At 39.8% G+C, this 21,858-nt stretch overlaps 1 protein-coding gene across 5 annotated transcripts in view; it reads right to left on the reverse strand.

Annotated features, from left to right (window-relative positions):
• ralgapa1 (Ral GTPase activating protein catalytic subunit alpha 1) overlaps positions 1-21,858 on the reverse strand; it is a 74,625-nt gene that overhangs the window by 22,213 nt on the left and 30,554 nt on the right. For all 5 annotated transcript variants that reach the window (XM_008302062.1, XM_008302039.1, XM_008302057.1 and 2 more), the window contains exons 34-43: positions 21,148-21,266; positions 20,892-21,011; positions 18,951-19,596; positions 17,924-18,039; positions 17,260-17,384; positions 13,485-13,556; positions 13,190-13,313; positions 11,580-11,735; positions 8,823-8,981; positions 6,014-6,141 (exon numbers count right to left, since the gene is read on the reverse strand). In XM_008302062.1, the coding sequence (XP_008300284.1) occupies positions 6,014-6,141; positions 8,823-8,981; positions 11,580-11,735; positions 13,190-13,313; positions 13,485-13,556; positions 17,260-17,384; positions 17,924-18,039; positions 18,951-19,596; positions 20,892-21,011; positions 21,148-21,266 (1,765 nt within the window). The remainder of the gene's footprint in view (positions 1-6,013; positions 6,142-8,822; positions 8,982-11,579; positions 11,736-13,189; positions 13,314-13,484; positions 13,557-17,259; positions 17,385-17,923; positions 18,040-18,950; positions 19,597-20,891; positions 21,012-21,147; positions 21,267-21,858) is intronic.

Here is a 21,858-nt window from a genome sequence, read left to right on the forward strand (position 1 = left end):
TTCCTAAATATTTGCACTTTGCTGCTGGAACAATGTAAATTTCCCAACAGTGCGATTTATAAAGGCTTATCTTGTGCAGCCCTATGACAGACAGATAAGGCATGTCTAGCTTTTGTAGTAAATTTGTAGATTCAATTCATAGTTGCTTTTGGTTTTCTCATGGGATAAGATTTACTTAAACTATTTAAAATAAATGAACAAATACATATAGCTGCACATTTAAGATCTCATGGCTGAAATTACGCATTTTCATTAGAAACATGGGTTTTGACATCACAATGGAGTTCCTCATCTACCTGCATAGATCAGTTAGAGCTGAACTAGAAGCCCCTCCAAGGCCCTTTATGCAGCATAAAGTTGGAATTGACCACCAGCTAGACATGAACTGTACACAGCATTAGTTCAAGAGGTGTCATGACACCAATATACGACTCGCCAGTGTGCACCTTATTTTCATCTGATCTGATCAGAGCTCAGAGGATTTGAGTTTACTGCGATGGGCTACAGGACGAACGCATTTTACTCTATTTTGACTAAAGATTTTCTGACCTGTGTGCAAGAAATCAGAGGTACGGACAGCTTCTGAAACCCAGAGACTTGCTTGTCAGTGCTATACTTTCATCACATGTGAATGTAGTGAGGGCTATAGGAACATTGTGTGCGTGCATATGTGCTGGGGAGTTTTGGATTGCTTGTCTTGCTGCAATGAGCTGATATGTGAGATAGAGCTGTGCTTACACACAGCTGCCCCAGCAGCCTGGCACTCTGTGTGAGTGTGTTGTGTGTGCTTTTGGATGGCTCTAGTCATGGTGAATGAAAGATCAGAGAGAGAGAAAAGGCAGATGGACTGCCCTGAGGGCCAAGAGACAGAGGAAGAGAGAGAGGGAGGGAAGAATACAGACAGAGAGAGAGGGAGAGACAGAAAAAGAAAGAAGAGAAATATGCCAGTTAACACTAGCATACTTTGCCCTGCCAACCTTCTTTCTATCCCTCTGCACCCCCATTTGCTTCTGTGTCAGCCCCTCAGTCAGGCCCCTTGATGTTACAATGCGGCACTCGGAATCAGACACAGTCGCACAGCTTAATGCAGCACTTGAGGAGACTCGTGCACAAGGACATCGAACCCTCATGTGCTCTAATCCCCAGGAATGCCTGGTAAATGTTATTCATGACATTTATCTACAAAGCTCCATCTCTCTTGTGGTTCAGTACCACAGATTTCTACTGCTTTGTGCTCTTTTAACTCCGTGGGTATGGCACAAAATCACAAACATGACAAAGTTAGCCTGACATACAATACACCTTATAGACAAAAGAGATCACAAAGCAGTGTGCTATAGGAATTTTTCATACTGACACAGTTTTAACTATAATTTGAAATCCGTAATACAGACCTAAACATTGAGCTGCTTCTTGTCTTCATTAAAATTAATGTTTCTTGGATGACTTTTAGGTCTAAGGAATCTTAAATGGTCTGTATGATGTGAATTGAGATCAAAATGGAGTGAAGGGGGAGCCTAACGCATTCACATTTTACCCATCCTATATTGATGTCTATTACCTTGTCCTGTTCCTTTCTAAATGTTCATTAACTTTTCCAAGTAGGACTGTCATTACATCATGAAGAAAAGAAAAGACAAGGAACTGGAAAAAAAAACTCTGAAAAACTGAATGAAGATAGTTAAGCAAATAAATCTGAAGAAGATGAAAAACAGACAATATGACATAGATTAAAGTAGAAGATGCATTAGGATAAGGGAATTAGATAGACAAGAGAGACAATACAGGAACAAAGTTAGGGAGGAAAATGGAAATGATGACGGGAGAGACGGAGTGATACAAGACAGGAGCAGAAAAAAAAGAATCAGAGCACAACAAGACGTAAAGGGATGTGAAGGCAGAGATACAGAGCCAGAAAGTTAGAGGTGGGAGAAAGACAGTGACAGAAGTAGAGGGCAAAAAAGGAGGGAGAGGTAGAGAGACAGAAGAGTGGAGGAGAGCCGTGTGTGTAGCAGAGAGATGGGGAGTCAATAATGACTGATTACTGTAATTCAGCCTGTCAGAGACATCGACCTGCTGCTACCACCAATCAATACACACCAGGACACTCGCAGACACACACAAACACCTCGAAACAAGCATGTGTGGCACATGTGTGTCATCACGTGTACACGGTCAAACGCGCATATACATACAGTAGGTTAGTGGGTATACACACAGTCTCACACGAAAAAAACAAAAGGCACAAACACAACCGTACAGGGCTCCACATCCCTGGACACTAATTCAGGATGACAGAAGTCACACAAAAATGCACACACAAACTGAGACATGCATATGTGCAAGAAAGTGCATATGCGCACACACACACACACACAGACAAACACAATAGAGTTGGGGGGTGTTAGAACTACAGGCCCACACTGAGCCTAACAATCTCTGCATCTCTGTCTCGTGGGTGGACGCTGCAGAGCAAAATGGCAAGTTCAACTTCCCCGTCTCTCCCCATGCTCCTTCTACATTCTTGGCTTAGATCGCCGCCACCACATTTCACATCTCTGAACAGAGGAGATGGGGGGGAGGGAGAAGAGAGGAAGAGGAAAAGAAAGAGAAACAATGGGGCAAGACAATGGTTTAGAGAGATAAAATTGGACAAGACAGGAGAAAGGGAAGCGAGAGATGGAGTACAAGAGGCAAGTTGGGAGTAAAGAGGGACAAAGCACTGTAGAGGACAGATGGGACAAAGAGAAGAGGGAAACGGTGATGAAGGACAACGAGTGAGCAGAGGAAGGACAGGACAGTAAGAGGAGAACTACAATGTGATAGGTGTAAAACAGCAATTTCTGTTTGAAAAAGTTTGAATCAGACTAGACGTTTATAACTTTGCATTAACAGTCGCTCTCTTTGAGTCTAGCAGGGAGTGGCTTTTGTTCTAAGGGAGCTTTTGACTTGAGTAAAGTGTTATTGTGGGTTTATTTTGTGTTGCTCCATTTACTTTATGGGTGTTACGCTTGTGTTTTTGTCTTATTTGTTCACAGTATCTTTATTGGAGACAGTCTGGGATATTATATTGTTCATTATATTGTTACCTGTTCCAGCTACCACCACTTTCTTAAAGGTCGAAGCATGACTAAAATGATGCCAATCTTGTGGATACGATGTATAAAAGACTTTAAAGAGCCCATATTTAACTCTTTGGGTTTTCCCCTTTCCTGTAGTGTATTATATAGCTGATTTCGATGTAAAAGGTCTGCAAACTTACAAAGCGTTTCAGACAGAGCGTATGAAGAGGTGCTGCAGCACTGACAAAAATAATTCATTTTTTGAACATTAAAGCAGGTAGACATATTCTAGTAGCACAAAAAAAATGTAATTCTAAACCTGTAAATGTGTATGACATGGGCTCTTTAATCTTTGTGAAAGCAGCAGTTCCATGGCTGATGTACACACACCTTTAGCCTGTATTTGCTACCCTTTTTCTTAAGGTCAGTGCTATTTTCAAACCAAAATGGTGCAAAGGCTCTGTTGGTTTCCCGCTCTTAAGAGCCACATTTTTATGGTCCCTATTTTTTTTATTATGTTGTATGTGTGTGAAGATGCACCGACTTGAGGGCCGTGTAATTCATAATTCTAATTATGCTGCCAGCTCCACACTATTCTCCTGATAAACAGGGTGGTGGTACTGTGGTAAGAAAAATGGCCAATAAAGGCAGTGAAGAAGAAAATTGCTAGCAAAGTTCTACTTCACACATGCTTTATGTGAAAGAAAATACACATTTTTTTAGACTAAATGCGTATGTCTTGGTAGAACTTGTCTACAAGAACACTCAACAAGACATCTTTACCTTGACTTGCGCAGTCACTGATGGTAGTTCAATGCTGTATAACACTTTGGAAATTATTTTTTTTCTACCTAAAAGCTTGGGTAGACGATGCTGCTGATGAAACACAGAAGGGTTTTATGCATCTGTGATCCCAGGTTGCTTCAATCTTTGCCAGTATAATGACTTGACCTGCAAATGCTCAAAGCAACTCGTCATTTTGTTGTGGATTTCAACAAGAACTCTTGTGATCACAGGTGTAACTGTAGTGTCTTACCACCATACGGATGAACTTGAACTAATTGGATATAAGAGGAAGAAGTACAAAGAAAAAAGATTTGCAGACAGATGGGGGAACAGTATCAAACTGCTTTAAGTGCAGCTTAGAAGAAATTCCAATGATGATTCAGTAGGTCGACTTGCCTCAACAGGGGATGCTGTTCCCTCATAATATGTGTGTGTCTGAATGCACGCTGTTTAAACAACTGTTAATGGATCTGCATGTCTTTATGTGGATGCACTTGCATCACTGTACCTCTGAGGTGCTCGTGTCCACATGAGTGTGTGTATGAACATGGACACTTGCCTGGATGTGCGTGCATGTCTGTGTATGAGACCAAGGAGCAAAGCCCCTCATTTAGAAACAGCATTAGAGAGGAGAGTCATCGATAAGTATTGACCGCTGGGCTTCTTTCAACCAAACTACCATCACATCGGATCAAGCAGACAGGCTGTATACACACCTGTCTGTCTGTTTCTCTTTCTCTCCGGCACACACAGAAGCATGCACACAAACACACACTAAATGTGTAACCCAACTTTCTCAGAATGGATGCGCACTGCAGACGTGCACACTTGATATATAGCACTTCAGAGCCAACTAAACACAGCTCTATCACAGTAGCACTTATATTCTGAAAGCCAAACACCACTGGACATTGATTTGCTATTCTTAATCCTTGAGCTGAGCGATAACCAACATTCTCGCTCACACAACCATGTGCAAGGATTTCAACAGCCCACACAACACTACAGGTACATTCTCACAATTTAAAGTAGTGAGCAAAGCTTACAACTAACTTATTTTTCAAGAGCTGTCTATGAGATGGTAGCATGGAAATCAAGACGATGGCAAATGACAATTGGTATATTTCAGAGTATTGTAAACCTGCTGAAACCAGTTTGAATGGCAAGTGTTTAGTGGCTCACAAATTCACAAGAGGCACCTAAAAAATAGAAATTAACACAAAGGACAGTTTTGACTTGGGCAAACTAAGAGGCCACTTTCAAAGTCTTATTGTGTCAGTAGCATACTAACCAAAACTCATGATGTCAGCAATATTACCTAACTAAAGCATCATACCCACAGGGAACAATTAGCAGTAATTTGGCGAAATGCGTCACAACAAGGACAAAACTGTTGCATAAATGTTATTATAATGTGTTTCTACTGTATCCATATAGTATTGTACAGAAAATGCTGTAATGTGAGGATATTTTCAAAATAATGTCGAAACCAGCTTTTGTTTATCAGTTAACTTCATAAAAAGCTCAGTAACTAGTAGAAAACCTACATCAAATCCATATTTGCTGCAACTATCTTTTACCTTTACCTCTAAATCAGCACCAATTCTTTTCATTACGCCATCTCAGTTGCCGCTGTCAAGTCATAGTTTTTATCATAGATCGTGTTTTGTGCCTCTGACTGTGCATTTGAAGTTGATTTCATGCTGCAGAATGAATATGGGACCGCCTCCCCTATCATGATGCACAATGGATTTGAATCTTAATAGCTGTGTGTATGTATGTATATGTACTGTGTATCATAATTATCAGAATATCTACATGATTCTCACTGTACAAACATTGAATTGTTGTGTTGTCACTTTATTACATAAACATTATCATAAAGTATTTAAATGACCACTGAAATCTACACATTCAAGATCCTAAACTGTTCATTTCGGTTTTTGGTTTTAGGCTTTGAAATACTAATCAGTTTGTGGAAAAAAGAGCTTCATGGGGTAAAATATCTCATCACTGAGAAAATGCTACCAATGTTGCTGTTGATACCATGGAACGGAAAAAATAAACGAGGAAAAGCAGGGAGGAAAAAAAGGGTTTCACTTACCTTCTGTCGGCTTTTAATCCTATTTTTTCATTGTTTCTTTACAAAGGGGTTCAAAGGATACAAGTTCTGGTACAGGGGAATGAGAGATTTGAGAGCTCGACTCGCATTGATAGCTGTGGCTCTGACCATCGTGGGCAAAATCTTCATATCCACCAAGGCTCCGTCAAACAGCGGACCAAAGAACGGCACCTACAGAGAACAAAAAAGCACAAAGGACAAAACAGGCATTAGACAGACTAAAGATATCATTCATAATTATTTTATATAGTTAATAAATAATTTATGAAACAGAACAAGCTTTGGGAACCACTGGGTTTTAGTGAACCATGTCTGACAAGTAATGATTGACACAACTGATTTTTTTTAATGATACAATACTTGATTCAGGCTATGGCTTTCTGATTCAATTCAATACTTTGCTTGTGGAATCCACCAAAGAGACTAATGTCAGGCTTTTTATTGGGTTTATCTGTAGATCTGGTCTCCAAGCCATGCGCTGTATGGCTGAATGCATGTGCTTTCAGGACAACAACACAGGGAACATCTTCTCATCTATCTAACTTCTTTTTGGATTTAAGATAATCCAATATTTTCCATGTAGAATGAATGAAAGAGAATATGATTATGTCATTAGTGCTGCGGTATCTATGTCATACAGAAAAAGGCAGCATTTTATTGTGTTAGCTCCAGTTTGAAATAGAGTTATTCCATCAGTGCTGTGGTATTAACGTCTGTGTGTTTTAGCCTGATACATTAACCAGATCAGCAAGACTTGAGGCAAGACTCTCCCCAGGATTGTTAGTCAGTCTGGATGAATATCTGTGAGGTCTGGTATGAGACATGAAATTTTGTATCAAAACACTGTGCATGTTTGCAAATTTAGGTCGACTCGACTTTCAGACTTTCCAAATTTACACAATGGTAAAGGCTCCATCATCAACTCCCACCACCCCCCCAAAAATTAGGCAAGACACTGAACCCGAAGTTGCTCCCAATGGCAGGAAGGCGCCTTGCATGGCAGCTCTGTCGTCATTGGTGTATGAATGTGTGTGTGAATGGATGAATAAGAAACACATTGTAAAGCGATTTGAGTACCACTAAGGCAGAAAAGCGCTATATAAGGGCAGACCATTTACCGTTTAGAAACAGAAAATTGATTGATAACAGTTTTAATAATTGATTATTGGCTTAAGTGAATGAGCAGTCAAAAACTCAACCGGTTCTGCATCCCGAACTTCTCCGGTACGAGGATTTGTTGCTTTCACCGTTTTACATTGTAAATTGAATTTAGGAAGTCCTAACCTAATAGCTGCTTTAAAGTTGTTTTTCTTCTGGAGCTTTCAATTGCATCTCACAGTCGCCTTCAAAGGATGGAGTTGATGGAAAAATGTAACATGGTGTCACTTACTATGCAACTGTTTAATCTGGACCATTGATTGATCTATTTGAATTTACTCTTGGATATTACACTGACTGTCAACTAGGGCTTCCCCTACCAGGGCAGAGCTGGCCTGCTCGAGCTCTGCCATGCTGTGCCCAACTGTGATGAGATGGATTTGCATTGCAGCCTCACAGCAGGTGGTAGCTGCACCAAGCCACGCTGCTGTGGTTCAGTTTGGCAGCATCCATACCATGTCCACATCATGTAAGTCACCTCCTCTATTCTCAGCACCTGTCTCTGCTGTGCTACAGACATGAGAGAGACGAAGAAACTGGAGGATCTCTGTGTTCGGCTCACAGTACTTTTGTAGCTTCTAGTTTAATGTTTTTGGTTTGCAGTACAGTTTCAGCCCCGTGTAAAATGCAGTCAAAATCTAAATGTACATTTCAAAATTAACCACATCTTACAATGTACTTGCATTTTTCAGCCTTTTGTTAAAGTGTTGTGTTAAGTTACTACTGATAAAAATCAAACTTTTCTTGCTTTTGCTGCTTCACATTACAAACTTCCCATGGATGAACCAGCAAGATGCATTTATTGTGAAGAGGACATGGGGGGAAAAAGGTGTTTATCACAGGGCTAGCAGAGCTTCATGAGCAGTTCAGGTGAATGTTCCTCTTTTTGTGCAGCACATCTAAAAAAAACACTTGCAGCAAGTCAGCATGGCGTGACTGATTGTGGTTGCACATGTCACAGATCAGTGCAGACAACATCCCTACAGAGGAAACATCCTAATAATGATGCTGCTGCCTCAGTTTTGACCAGGCTAGGAATGGTCTGTCTCACTCACAATTTTCTGATTTTTACTAAGAGTATACTTGTGCACAGTGATACTTTCAGACAAATATTGAACAATGTCAGCATGGCCATCATTTTAGTTTAATTTTACTAAACACTCAGCTAAGATTGACGGAAAATAATTATTTTTACTAGTATTTGGTCCCAAATCAAGTTCCAAATGTGAACTGATAATGATGCAAAATGAAATTTAAGAGATTAACACGTTTACTACAATTCATTCTGAAGGGGAAATGATCTCATGGCAATCCATCCAATAGATGTAATACGTACTTCACTGAAACCATAAATATCAACCTCATACCAGCACTTAACGAGTCTTTAGGATTCATGCTCCAAATTTCATGAAAAGCAATCTAAAAGTTCCACTAGTGCCATTCACAGTCATGCCACTGTGATGAAAAAGATTACACCGATTGGCTAATGATTTCCACTAAAATGACATGTATAGTTATTACTCATTAGCGCAGTGGGGGATTAATTACCACATTGTGTTTTAATCATGAGTTTTAATGTCCTGCTGTTTCAGAGGCATGTCAGAGCTTCAGAGGGATTCTAGAGAAACACTGACATATAAGGAACAATTTCAAAAATGGGAAGTTTATGTTGTCAATATGAATAATGTTTATACCTCTGGTTTTTTGAGTATATGGATGGAATACATGTGGTTCTTCATGGGGTAGATGATGATCAGCACGTCTCCAAACTCAGTGGGGATGATTCCTCTGCGGTAGTCTCTGGAATGTTCTGACCAAACGATGTGGACTTCGTCATTGCCCAGGTGTCTAAGCTGGAGGGGCAGGAGGCGGAGAAGGAACAGGGCAGGAAAAAAAACAACACCGGAATCAAAACAGAATAAACATTCATATTATGATTTTGTGCAGTAAAAACAGCACAAACGAAGTCAATGTCAACAAAATACACACACACACACACACTCACAAAGAGGGTCTCGCACAATGCAGTGGATAGTCTGTATCCATCATACATCCAAGGCTTTTGATTTTGGGTGTGTACTTAGCGGAGGTGGCCCTGGGCGTGATGGAGTGAGTGTGTGAAGATGGAGAGTGGACAACAAGACAGAGTGAAGCCCCGGAAAGATGGAGTACGGGCCGGATGACAGATGGGATCGTGTGTGATACTGTGTGGTGATGTGTGTGTGCGGGGTTCACGTTCACTCAGCGGGCTACTGTCGGGGCTGGTGACAGCTCAGTCATTAACCTTGATGGCTGGCAGCACGCGCACGCGCATGCACACAGAGGTCTCTCTACTTGTCTGGTTTGTCACACACCTTCAGATGGCCGTCAGTCTCGGCCTTGGCCCTGAGACAAACACATTGAAGACATTTCCTTTTAAATGTGTTTTTAACTCCAATCGTTTTTTTCGGTTTTGTCTTCTGACAAGATTTCTCTGCCTACTGAGAAGGGGTTTGTTAACCCACGAGGCTGTACACATTCTATTTAACAGTGTATCAGGACTAGCAGATGAATGTGATGTAATCCTCTTTATCTTGCTCAACCTTTACATAAGTTTGAGGTAGAAGCCTGTCAAATGGTAACACAGGTGTCCGAAGGTGAACTCAAGAAGGACAGAAACCTCCCGTAGAGAAGATGAGCAAACGCTTGCTTCTAGATCTTGATTTTCAGTGTGAATAGAGAATGTGACAGCAAATCCCAAAGTCCTTCTCACTTTTTAGGTTTTAAGCTTATTCATCATGCTTGGAAGTGACCTCACCCACTTGCCATTGTGACACTGCTTGAATTTACCTGACTCCATTGAGTTATAGGCTTAATTAACCTGACCTGATACATAATCTGATATATGTTGACCAGTAATACATTAAGCTGATATATTTAACAAGTTCTAATTGAAATAAATCTTTTACATGCACTTCCCCCTGTCTGTGCAATTCAAGGTGCTGGCAAGATACAACTCAGAGTGATACTGAGAACTGATGGGCTCTTCCATTATTGCATTTGGGGACAGAGAATTATGAGCTTCAAGCCGTATTTTTGGGTGTTAGAACAGTTAGGTGACACAGTCTAAGGCAGAGTGGAGTCTTGCTGTCTGATGTGCGTTTGAGCCGTATCATTATTTTCAAAATGTTTCTACGATGAAGATCAGAGTGATGTCATCTCTGATACCACAATCAGTTGGTGTAATGCAGCTTTAATCCTTTTAATCGTGTTTCGAGCAGATGTGGTATGGGACCACAACACACTGCAAAGAGGGAGACCTGGACAAATGCCCTGCAATGGACTAAACTGACTCTGTGTTTGCGTGTGTGTGTATGTGTGTGTGTGTGGCAGCAGGCTAGATGATAAATGTCTGCCAGTGTGGACATGTGTGTCTGTCAGTATAACCTCTTTGTGGACACGTTTGTCAAACTGTGTCTGCAAGCCTATAAGCCTGTGTGTGCTTGTTAACATGTGTAAGTGTGTGTGCGTGTGCCTTTTTGTCCAGCATTAACACAAATTTATAGTTGTGTGGTTATTTGTGCAGATTGATGTGAATAAAACCCCTTGTGGATGTGCGTTTGTGTCAAGTTAAACAGGTTTATAGTCTACGTGCGTGTGTGTGTGTGCGTGTGTGTGTGTATGTATGTGACTATGCGTGTTTGATGGGGCCATCAGCTGATCAGGGAGACGGATGGTGTCGGACCAGGCGCTGATAATCCAATCAGGAGCCTGAAGCGATGTGATAGGCCGAGAAGCAGGAAGTATGATCTGATTAAAGTGACATTATGGCCATGTGCAGAGCGCCCAGTGCCTGAGGGTTGACAGGTGTGCACACACACACACAGAGACACAGACACGCACACAATAAACCTGCCTGCCTAGACACTGATACAAGCCCACACCCCACACCATACACAAACACAGACATGATTGCACCTAAGAATTATTGGAAACATCGGTCTGGTGTAGAAACACTGATACAACAGATGGGTGTGTGTGTGTGTGTGTGTGTGTGTGTGTGTGTGTGTGTGTGTGTGTGTCTCCACCTATGCTCATTTGCAATGTCAGTCTTAGGCAGAAAGGAGGGCAAAAGAGGAAAAGAAGTAAAAAGGAAGGAGAGAAGGAAGTTCTTCTTTCCTTTAACTGCACATCTCCCCTCACTAAAGAAAAGGTAGAGTGCTCATTATTACTAATTACTCTCTCTTGCACCACACAGATACACTCAGCAGCAGTTTGGGGAAGGGCTTAGTATGTTTTCATGCATGTTTCAAGCAATTTTCACAATTTTGACGTGTCACAGTGTTCAGGCGTGTTCTTCCAAACCAGCCAGCAACAAACAGGCAACGAGGCAACCTGCCATTAGCTGGAATGGGAACACTGGGAATGTCTGTATCGCCATCAAAACCTCTCAGATAGTGTCGGTGTGTTACCTTCTTGGTGAGGTTGTGGTCCTGGTCGTGGGGCATGCGAGTGGAGACGTGGTAGATGACTTCGGTTGTGGAAGTGGCGTAGTAAGGCGTGGTCTGGCCTGTGCTGCGATTTCTCTGAAGGCCTCCCATGAAGCCACAGTGAGTGGTGAGGTCCACCTAATGGGTGTACACACACACACACACACACGCACGCACACAGGATACATATAAATTATTAACTGCTTTTCAAGACATTTACCCCCTGAAATCTACAATACTAAATAAATAAAATCAGACATTTTGAAATTCAAGATAAAATCAACAAGAAGAAATGTGTATTGACAAAAGCAGTAAGTTTGATTAAGGCTCTATTTGCAATTCTATGGATTTTTGCCAGTTACTTGTGTCAGAGGACTCCTTTGCTCAAAGTGATTAACCCTGTCAATCCCAGAACTCTGAGGAGAGTTTAAAAGGGCGTGTAATTATTTTTTTATTTTTAAATACAAATTAAAAAAACACCCAAATTACACCATTTCTAACAGTCAGAAACTGAAAACAAAGAACTGTCACATGTTTAACTTTCCAACAACTTGCCAACAGTCCTTGAAGTAATAGCGTGTGATATGCGTGCCAGGAAACTGGACCAGTTCTAAGCTAATATCTCATCAAATTCACTTTATTCTACATGTTGCATTTGAAAATTGTCAAAAATAAACTGTTTGCACCAGATCATCAATTTCTGCACCCCTCTGTTCAACTGAGAAGCCATGAGCAACTCAGCTGAAACTCACAGAGCAAAAATTCAAGGACTATTTGGCGAAACTACACAATGTGTTTATAGAGACCGGATAGAAGACGACCATGGAACAAATTAGAGGAACTGAGAGCAAAATAACATATACTTTATCAATAAAAAAATAAAATTAATGCAGCGTGGCTCAAAAACAGCTAACAGAAGACCAGTTTGTCAGCAAGTTGTTGGAAAAAACATTTAACATAGTGACATATGTTTCTAGAGCTGTGTGCAGAGTCGTGTGAAAATTTCAGTTTGTAGAAGTTATAAAACTGTAAGTGGTAAAATATCTGTAGCATGTAAAGTCACCATTTTCCCTGTAAGCATTTGGAACAATATTGCACATGCTGATTCCAAGTTTTTCAGATTTTTGTAAGAAAAATTAAGAAATTCAACTTTAGCTTTTTATTATACAATCTTTGCATACGGCACAGAAGACGTTTTTGAGTTCTCTCTACTTCTAGCCATGGATGTGCTGTTTTTATCGAGGTGCAGGACTTTAAAGTGCAATGATAGATAACCCTACAGTGAGTAAAAATGTCCAGAAACTGCTCAGGACACACACAAACTATGTTAATGTCAACTCATACAAAACTGTGCATTGCATTTGCATTGCTCCAGTATATTAATGTGTACCATCATCCCCCTGCTGAAACACTAAGACACATAAGTGAACGTTATAGTTTAACCACTGAACCCATTATAAAAGGAACCTAATGCTACAATCTTTAATAAGCCAATCCATCAGTGACATGACAGGATTTTATTTAGGCAATTTAGATCAATCAATATCAAAGACAACTGTAGAATTTGAATGTCTGAGTCAATGTGTTCTTACCTCCCAGCCCAGTCCAGAGACAAAGTCCTCATAAGCCTGGCTGCCCGCTGTATTAGTTAGTATGGAGTGTTTATCTTCTTGACCTTCAGCAACGTAAAACACTGCAATCTTATGGGTCTCACGGCTAGCAGAGAATGAAGGAAAATAATGATGAGTAACAGTGCGACTAATAAAAATATTCATTGCTAAGGCAGTAATATCCAGGCAGTTCAAGCAATGAACGGACTAAATGCTGAATGAAAAGGTTGAACGGGGGAGATGGAGGAGGAATGCAGTAAGAGTTTTATTTTCTCACCACTGTCGTGAGTCCAAATTCTTCAGCTCTCTCAGTAACTTCTCATTCTTCCTCAACAAATGAAAGTTACTCCTGTAAAACACAAAGGCGCACAAGTTAGAATTCATTATTCACAGTTATGCCTGCCTGTCTATCTGGCTACAAACTGTGTCTGTCCCAGCTGGTTTTGTCTGTTTCCAGGTGAAAAGAAAGACTGAAGAGAGAAACAAACAAGACATCATGCATAGCCACATAAAAAAACGCAATGTTGAACATTAATAGATGTATGCCTTATGAACATTTACTGAGTCACATATATTTTAGAGCATTGCGATCGTGAGTGTAAGAATGGCTCACCAAGCAGCTGTTGGTACAATGTTGGGATCGGTATGAAGCTTGCTTGTTACTTTTTCAATTTCAACTAAATGTAAAATCTGCCCTCTCCACAGCCACTAAAAAACTCCAAACCATAATGTTGCATTAAAGGCATCATCAGGTGAAGAAAACGCATCTCCAAGGTTAAACTTCCAAGCATACATTTGGTTTGTTGATCATAAACACCTTATTCACTAGTAAACTCTTTAAACTAAGGCCAGAAATGCTCTACCTTGGTTGAAAATAAATTCAAAGATATTTTGAAATGATTTCATCAAGTCTGCCATCCGTCAAATGTCATTTGTACATTTGAAAGAGAAAACATTTTAAAAAGAAGAAAATGAAGGGTTTAAAGATCACAAGAGAACTGCAATTACTGCACAGAACCTTTAAGAACTATGCCACAGAACAACCACGTTAGGTAAGCCTTTCCCCAACTTCACATCCACAATTTTGAATATGTGTGAATCATCCAAACGGAGTATATCTCATTTTAGTCATACTGTAGACAGGAACTTATACAGGACATTTGTATTATTAGACCTTTTTGGAGTCAGCTTGTCATTCTCTTAAAAGCAAAAAGCATCTCTTTTTTCACAAGCTTTTTTTTCATCGTTAACAACTGTTACTACATGTTACACTGTCAGACACTACAACAGGCTCATAGACTTAATTAAATTTCAGTGGGGACCGAGCATTCTTTAAAGAACAGAGTGTTTCTTGTAAAGAACTAGTTTGTACAACGTGTCAACCGACTGTCAGACAGTAAAAGCACTCACAATTGTTATGCATGACCACACTCAAAGGTGAGCTTAGTACCGGGCCTTCATAGACACAGGAGAATGGGGACAACATATTTTCATACCATCTACTAGGAAGTGGTGCTACATTCATTTGTGTACATGAAATTTGGCAGAGAGTTGGCAAGTTGTTGTATTAAGAATGGAACAAGGGGTGCCTAGTATTCTCATGTCCTCTGACATGTGTATCAAGATCTAATCAGATTATCTTTTCCATATAGGTTAACTGTGGTATAAGCACAAGGTTTTCACCATGTATTAATTTGAAATCAGAACAGTAGTGTGAGACACTAACATACTGCTGTCTTAACTCTGGTCCTACAATTATAGATGACTGGGTATTATTATTACTGTAGCATAAATGAGCAGACACAGCAACTGACCACAGCTTGTGTCATTGTCCCTTTCCAAACAGAAAAGCACAAGGCCCTTTGTTTTAATGAAAACAAAAGCCTTTCATGCATAAAAAGTTGTCCAGTGGTCGTTCAAAATGTCCCTGCGACCAGCCGCCAACCCCTGCACTGCTGATATCAAACCAAGACTCGAGTAGTGAGGCTTGGAGTGGACAGATAATGACACGTCATTCTTTTCACTCTTAGAGACAGAAAAAAAAAAAGAAAGAGCAGGAGATAAAGAGAGAGAGAGAGAGACAGCAATTTGCTCTTTATTAAACTGATACTTGGTAATGGCCTCATTCTCTGCTCTCAAAGACTCCATTTACACCCTGGATTATAGGGAAAAGCATAAAAGGGGACACACACATGGGTGACTGTCAGTATCTTAGCGTCTGTAAAGCCCCATATGAATACCTGGAGAGACATAAGGGGACAATAACAGATGATTAGACAATCTCTTCTTTTCTTTCATTCTTATCTGTCTATTCTCTTTTGTCTCCAAAATCCAAGTTTCTTGAGCCTTTTTCATTATCCTCCATATTTACGCACCTTTTTTTGGCTGCATTTCATTTTTTGTTTTTTTTATTCTTTCTCTACATCTACATGTGCCTTTTTCATCCTGTTTTCTGATTTGCCACTTCACCCTCAATCATTCTCTTCTTCAACTACTGTCTTTTATTCTAACTCCAAATGGGTTGAGTTTGATCAATAGAGCACTATACTCATTATCACACACTCTTACACACATATACACACACAAGCACAGTGTGTTAAGAAGCCTATTGTGTGGGCTGAATGCAGAAAGTGTAATTCCCTGGATAAAGTATAAAGAGCGATGAGTGTCCATTAGCTGGCCAGACACATTTAAAGTGATACCCTGACACTGTGTATTTTAGCCCAGAGCCATTGAGAAGATGAAATGCTGTACCATGTGAATGGGAGAACGTGGTGTCTAATGAGCACAAAATACTTTGCTGAATTTGATTTTTTTGTCTCATTTGCATTCAACAAGCATTTGGTTTGTTCTAGGGAAGACAAAAATCATAAAAGACATCCCACACATGTCTTACAGAAGCACAAAAACTGCCTCTCAGTTGAAATCCCTTACTTACTGTGCCTTTGGCACAAAATGTGCAAAAACTGTGTTTTATGTCTTTTAATGACAAAATCATCTTGTCTTACAGGAATAATCACATAAAGGTAAACTGAAGAACTTAAAAAATCGAAGATGAAAAGCAAATATACATGCTAAAGCTGAGGTCTTAACACCTTGTGTGTTCCAGTGCACATCAAGGTTTTGAGGGTTTTAATTGCACACATGTAGATGCCTTCAGGACTGGACTCAAATTGAATGTTGAACTCATGTTTCATCATGTTGCTGTATATCATGCGTAGAGCACAGCAGGTAAATTTTGTAGAAATTGGATGATGTTTGTCAAATAAGGCTGACTTCATGTTGGTAGCAGGCAACCCTGTGACTTCGAGTCAACATGTAGATGTTCAGCTGGGACTCATCAGTCATGAGAAATTTGTGTCAAGTTTAATATTGTACATTTGTGTTACAACTGCTTATTTCTTTCATGACAAATTTCACTATGCGGCTGCAGACACACCATCAAAAGAAAATTCAAAAGCTTTGCAGTTTAGAATCGTAGCGGTCTTTCAATTAGACTGTCCAAATATGATTTTGATTTGACTATTTCTATAGAGGGAGTTTGTTAAAGTGTAATTGTAAACGGTATAAACTAGGCCAAAAATGCCACATTAAACACACATTAGCTGCCTTGTTGGATTTTTTGGTACTGGTCCAAGAGGCATTTTTGGAAGTCTTGGAATGTTACATATGGAAACCGAATTTCGTACTTTGGGTGATACGCTACATATCAATCAATCAGTACTATTGATTGATTGATTGATTGATATGTAGAGTTTCCACTTCGGTTGTGACATGTGCAAACAGGTTTTTTAAAACATGTTTATCCCCTTAAAATGCTATTTATTCTAATAAGAATAAGAACAAAAAGAGCAGTTTGAGAAAGTCTGAAAGAATTCCCATTAACATTAACACTTTAACTGGCTGTGGACAAAATTTTCCAAATGTAGAGATGGCACAAATACAACAAAGTTAACAGATAGAACGAAATCTATATTTTAAAAATCAACAACAACAAAAAAAAAAATCAAAATTTTGTTGGGCTTTCAAAGTGTGCCTATTCCTGGTCTCACCTCTTCTCCCAGGAGTTCAGTCCCAGTATGTTGATCAGTAGTCTGCAGTAGTAGAAGGCTGACTGTGGCGTCTGAGTCTCTGGTTCGGTCTGCTGCACTGCTCTCATGTTCAACTCCTCACCTCTCTGAAACATCCATTTACACCAGGTTAATACAAAAAAAAAACAAAACAAAACTGCAACATGGAAGAATAACCAAAACTTCTACAATGAAAAGAACAGCATGACGTATTACATTACTGAGAACAGCCGTTATGGTGATTCTTTTTCAGAGAGCAGCTTCTACAAATTATTTTCAGAACACCTGCATGATGTAAAAGTAATAATTTAACATGTATACAGCCTGAGAAATGTTGCACCTGTCAATGAACCGTTATTTGGTGCTTTCAAATATTTCAGTGTTGTTCTTAGTCACAATGATACATATTCAGCTATCTCAATGCAATATTATTAGTTAGCTTAATTTTAATGTATAGGAACCATGTTGGTTTGCTTCTGTACATACATTACAGGTATGTTGGATTAGCCAAACTATACATTTGCTGATACTGCCCTTGTCAGGCTCCAGTAGCTACGTATCCCATGCAGAGACACTACAGAACAGACTCCAAATTAATGTGGCTTACTTAGCAATTTCTAGTCATATGAAAATGGGCATTACGCACATGAAAGACAAACTCTCGCTCATCGGCACTTTGTTTCAGGATGGCATTGATCACATCGTTCTCCTGCTTCTCTGAAACACATGCTGGAGGAGGGGCTGGGATGTTGAGTGGCATGCCTGGGGGACCAATCAGAAGTCAAAGTTAGCTTTGAATAATCAGATTTTCACATGTGATGTTGAAATCATTTTCCTTCCTTTTAGAACTTCTGACCAACTGTTGCAGAGCCCTGGTTAACTCTCTGAACTCCCTTCAGTTTCTCAGGTGTTTTTTGGTGTATTTTTACTCACTGTGGACTCATTTTTATTACTGTGCCTGGATAGAAACAGTACAAACATAGGTACACGTAGAAAAGACTCAAAAACTGCTTTTGCCTAGTAGAACAAGGTTTCCATAAATCACAAAAAAAAACAAAAGCTAACACTTTTTATTGTTTGTTTTAGAAAAACTGAAAAAAAAACTTTGAATTAACATGCATTTTTTCAAGTGCTTACAGGTTTGTCCAATACTAAAAAGAAAAAAAAAGCTATTATTCATACAAAACATTTTTCTCCCCATACATCGCCTCTCTGCTCTGAGTAAGTCTGTAGTTCAATTGAAATTTTTGCACTTTTGTTATGTGACTGCTGGTTGCAGCTGAGTCACTAATGGACTGTCGCTTGCACCAAGGGATGCAGAATATTTTTTTTTTTTTTTTACAGGATCTGGTGCAGGTTATTTTTGGTAAATCTTTAAAGGACACATGTTAAATAAAGTCTTTTTGATTAACTATCCTGATTTTAAGTTTCCACTGAGTTAATTTTCCAAATGCAACCACAAGTCACAAAAGATAAGTTAAAGGACAAAATTCTTTCTGTTTCTACAGTTTCTGGCTCTGATAAATGGTGCCATTTTGAGACATTTTTAAAAGACAACAGGCCTTTAAAAACTGCTGGCAGATTTGGGGATTCAGAGGGTTAAGCACAAACTGTTATTTTTATGTGTTGTAGAATAAACAAGCATTGAAAAAAATTGAGGTTTAACGGTGTACCTGCTCTCTGTAGACACTCAGGACTTGAGTATCCGAGGTACTGCAGCATTTCATCCAGTGCGTCATCGCCTTCTCTCAGTGAGTCCCACGCTGGCACCGCCTCCCGACACACACGTTTAGCCAATGGTGGAGCTAGAAGTTGCTCAAAGCTCGACGTTCCTCGATCCCCCACCCCATCCAATCCCTGCTCATTCTTCTCCTCCTCCTGCTCCTCCTCGTCTCCTTGTTCTCCATCGTCACCTCCTCTCTGATCTTCCTTCTCCTCGTCACCGGCTTTCCTTTTCTCTCCTTCCTCCTCCCCCTCTCCCTGAAACTCTTGCCTGTCACCCTCCATCCCTCTTCCTCCCTCCTCTGGCCCCCTATCTTCTTGCCCATCTTCCTCGCTATCTTCTCTTTTCACTACCATCTTTTTTGGCGGACCTCCTGGTGGGGTGCGTAAATGAAGATTCGCGCTGTGAGGTGACTGTGTGTGTGTTAAAAGTGTGTGTGCTGGACTGTTTGGGGAACACGGCGGAGGCCCGTAGAGGACGGCAGAGTCCCAGGAGTGTTTTCCAGCGACATCTCGGATGATGACACGAACGCTAGCAGGAGCAGAGGACAAACCAGCTGTCATTCCGCCTCCTGGCACACCAGACTCTGATCGGATCTAGGAGACAGAAGATGACAAAGACAAGGGTTACGCTAAATTCTTCAAATACGGAAGAAATCAGCCTGATACTGAATAGCAGCTCCTTTCACACAGTCCACATCTCAGCTGTGCAAATCTATCTTTCGCTTTCTAAAAGAAGTTCAACACAGAAACCAATAAATGATATGTCCAAGACAAAGTTACAATGAAAAGCGTCCAAAGTTGCTGTTTTGCTTTACTTTGCCAACTCATGTTTACAGTAATATGCACCTTCTCCTAATGTCCAAGTAGCAGAAAGCAAGCTTTATTTCATTGCACCTTTAAAACCACAGTATCACAGTGCTTCACAGAGGGGCATACAATATATATTATGAATATATCAAATGGTGTTTATGAGGCTTTTTAAAATGTACAACTGCCTCTGCAGTTGATCAGCGAATTGGGGGGGAGTTTGCTCCACAGTGTCGGAGCTAAAACACTAAAAACATGATCTCCCTTTGTTCAAAGCTTTGACAGTACAAACCACATTTCGTTGCCAGACAAAAGGGACTGAGCACAATAAGCAGTTAAGAACTGTAATATATTGTAAAGATTCTGAAAGTGAATTTTAAAAAACAACAAACAAAACAAACAATATCAAAAATTTAAATAAGTAATCAAGGTGAGAGGAGAGAATCATTCAGCAAACTTACATATATGTTACACTGCACACAGAGTGACATTTGCAGGCTTAATCCTCGGAACCTCAAGCACTTCCAACTTGCTATGCTGCATGTATTTTATTGTTTAGAAATGCTTTTCTTTGCTCTCAGATTCTCTTAACTGGCTTTCATATTTGTCTCCTGTCTGCTCTAAACACAGTCTGCAGCTATGATAAAAAGAAGCTGCATAACTCATGGCCTTTCTGTTCTGCTGAGGGTCACAGAATTTATTGTAGTTCTTTTAATAGAATCTAGTGCAAACTGTGTATTTCTGGCAAAGTTTTAAATGAGATATGTAGAATAAAGTATCACTTTCATGAAATATCAGAATTTTAAGCTTGATTTTGGTTGTTTTAGACAAAGGAACTACACATCACACATAACATGTTCACAGACCATCAAGAAGTTCAACATTTCTGTTTCTGTTTTTACAGTTTCTTGCTTGTAACTTTGGCAATTTTTGAAAGAGATGCTAAGTCAGGGCTCAGTCCATATCAAAGTTCAGTCATGTACAATGGCTATAAATCTAAAAGACATGTGGTGGGACCATATTTTTTTCTTACACACAAAGTGTCTAAATTTATCAAAGGAACTCTTTTCAGCTGAGGTTACCTGTAGCACTGACAGCAATGTGGAGCCGTTCAGAACCAGAAACTGTAGGTTTGGTGAATGGAAAAGTTCTGGTCCAAGATCTGCACTCTCACAGAATGGGTTGTCTTGGTTCTCACACACCTGCAAACATGAGTCATAGTGTCAAACTGGCAAAATAACAAATGTGTTCCACATTTTGTAGAGTTTATTTCCCTTAGTATAACTTCTACATCATACTCGTGCCATTGTTTCCACCAACCACACAAAGAAACAGTACCTGACTCGACAGAGTGGCGGGCCCTCCAGACATGGGGTAATGTCCTAGATGGTTGACCAGGTGGGTAATTACTGTTCTGGCTGCGATGGAAACCAGGCCCTGCTGAATACGACTGCGAACTGCAGAGAGATTACAGAGAGCAAAGCGATGACGTCTATTTAGAGTGTGAATAACAGAAAGATACAGTTAATACAAGTATATTTAAGAAAGTAGATATTAAAGAATAACATTTGAAACGGTGACTTTTTCCATTTTCTTTTAGGAAAGTATTTTTTAACAAAGCACATTCTCTAGTTACACAGAAAAAAACATTGTTGCACTGCAGTCTGCTGGAGAGTTCCTTTTGGGCTGATGTCTACACAACAACACAACAGTTAACATATAGTACATATTAAAGCAAATTAAAATTCATAGTACGTCTTATTTGCTACACAGTGGCAAATGTGTTTATAAGTGAAAAGCATGAATGCCAATGAATACATTTACTCATTTATGAGTGTGTTACTTCAGATAAGCGATTTGCATGGTATAATAAACAACTAAAGTAGTAAACCTGCAGTTCTATAGCAGCCAATAATGTGTGGCTGTTATTTAGACTTGTTCCTTAGGTTCCAACTTACTGCAAAACTTCAAGAATGACTGTACAAACTAGGAAAAGGTACAAACACACTTTCAGCTAGGACATAGTTTGCCCCATGCTGAGAAGAAGCC

This window comes from Stegastes partitus, unplaced genomic scaffold (assembly GCF_000690725.1).
Source record: "Stegastes partitus isolate 25-593 unplaced genomic scaffold, Stegastes_partitus-1.0.2 Scaffold36, whole genome shotgun sequence".
NCBI lineage: Eukaryota > Metazoa > Chordata > Actinopteri > Pomacentridae > Stegastes > Stegastes partitus.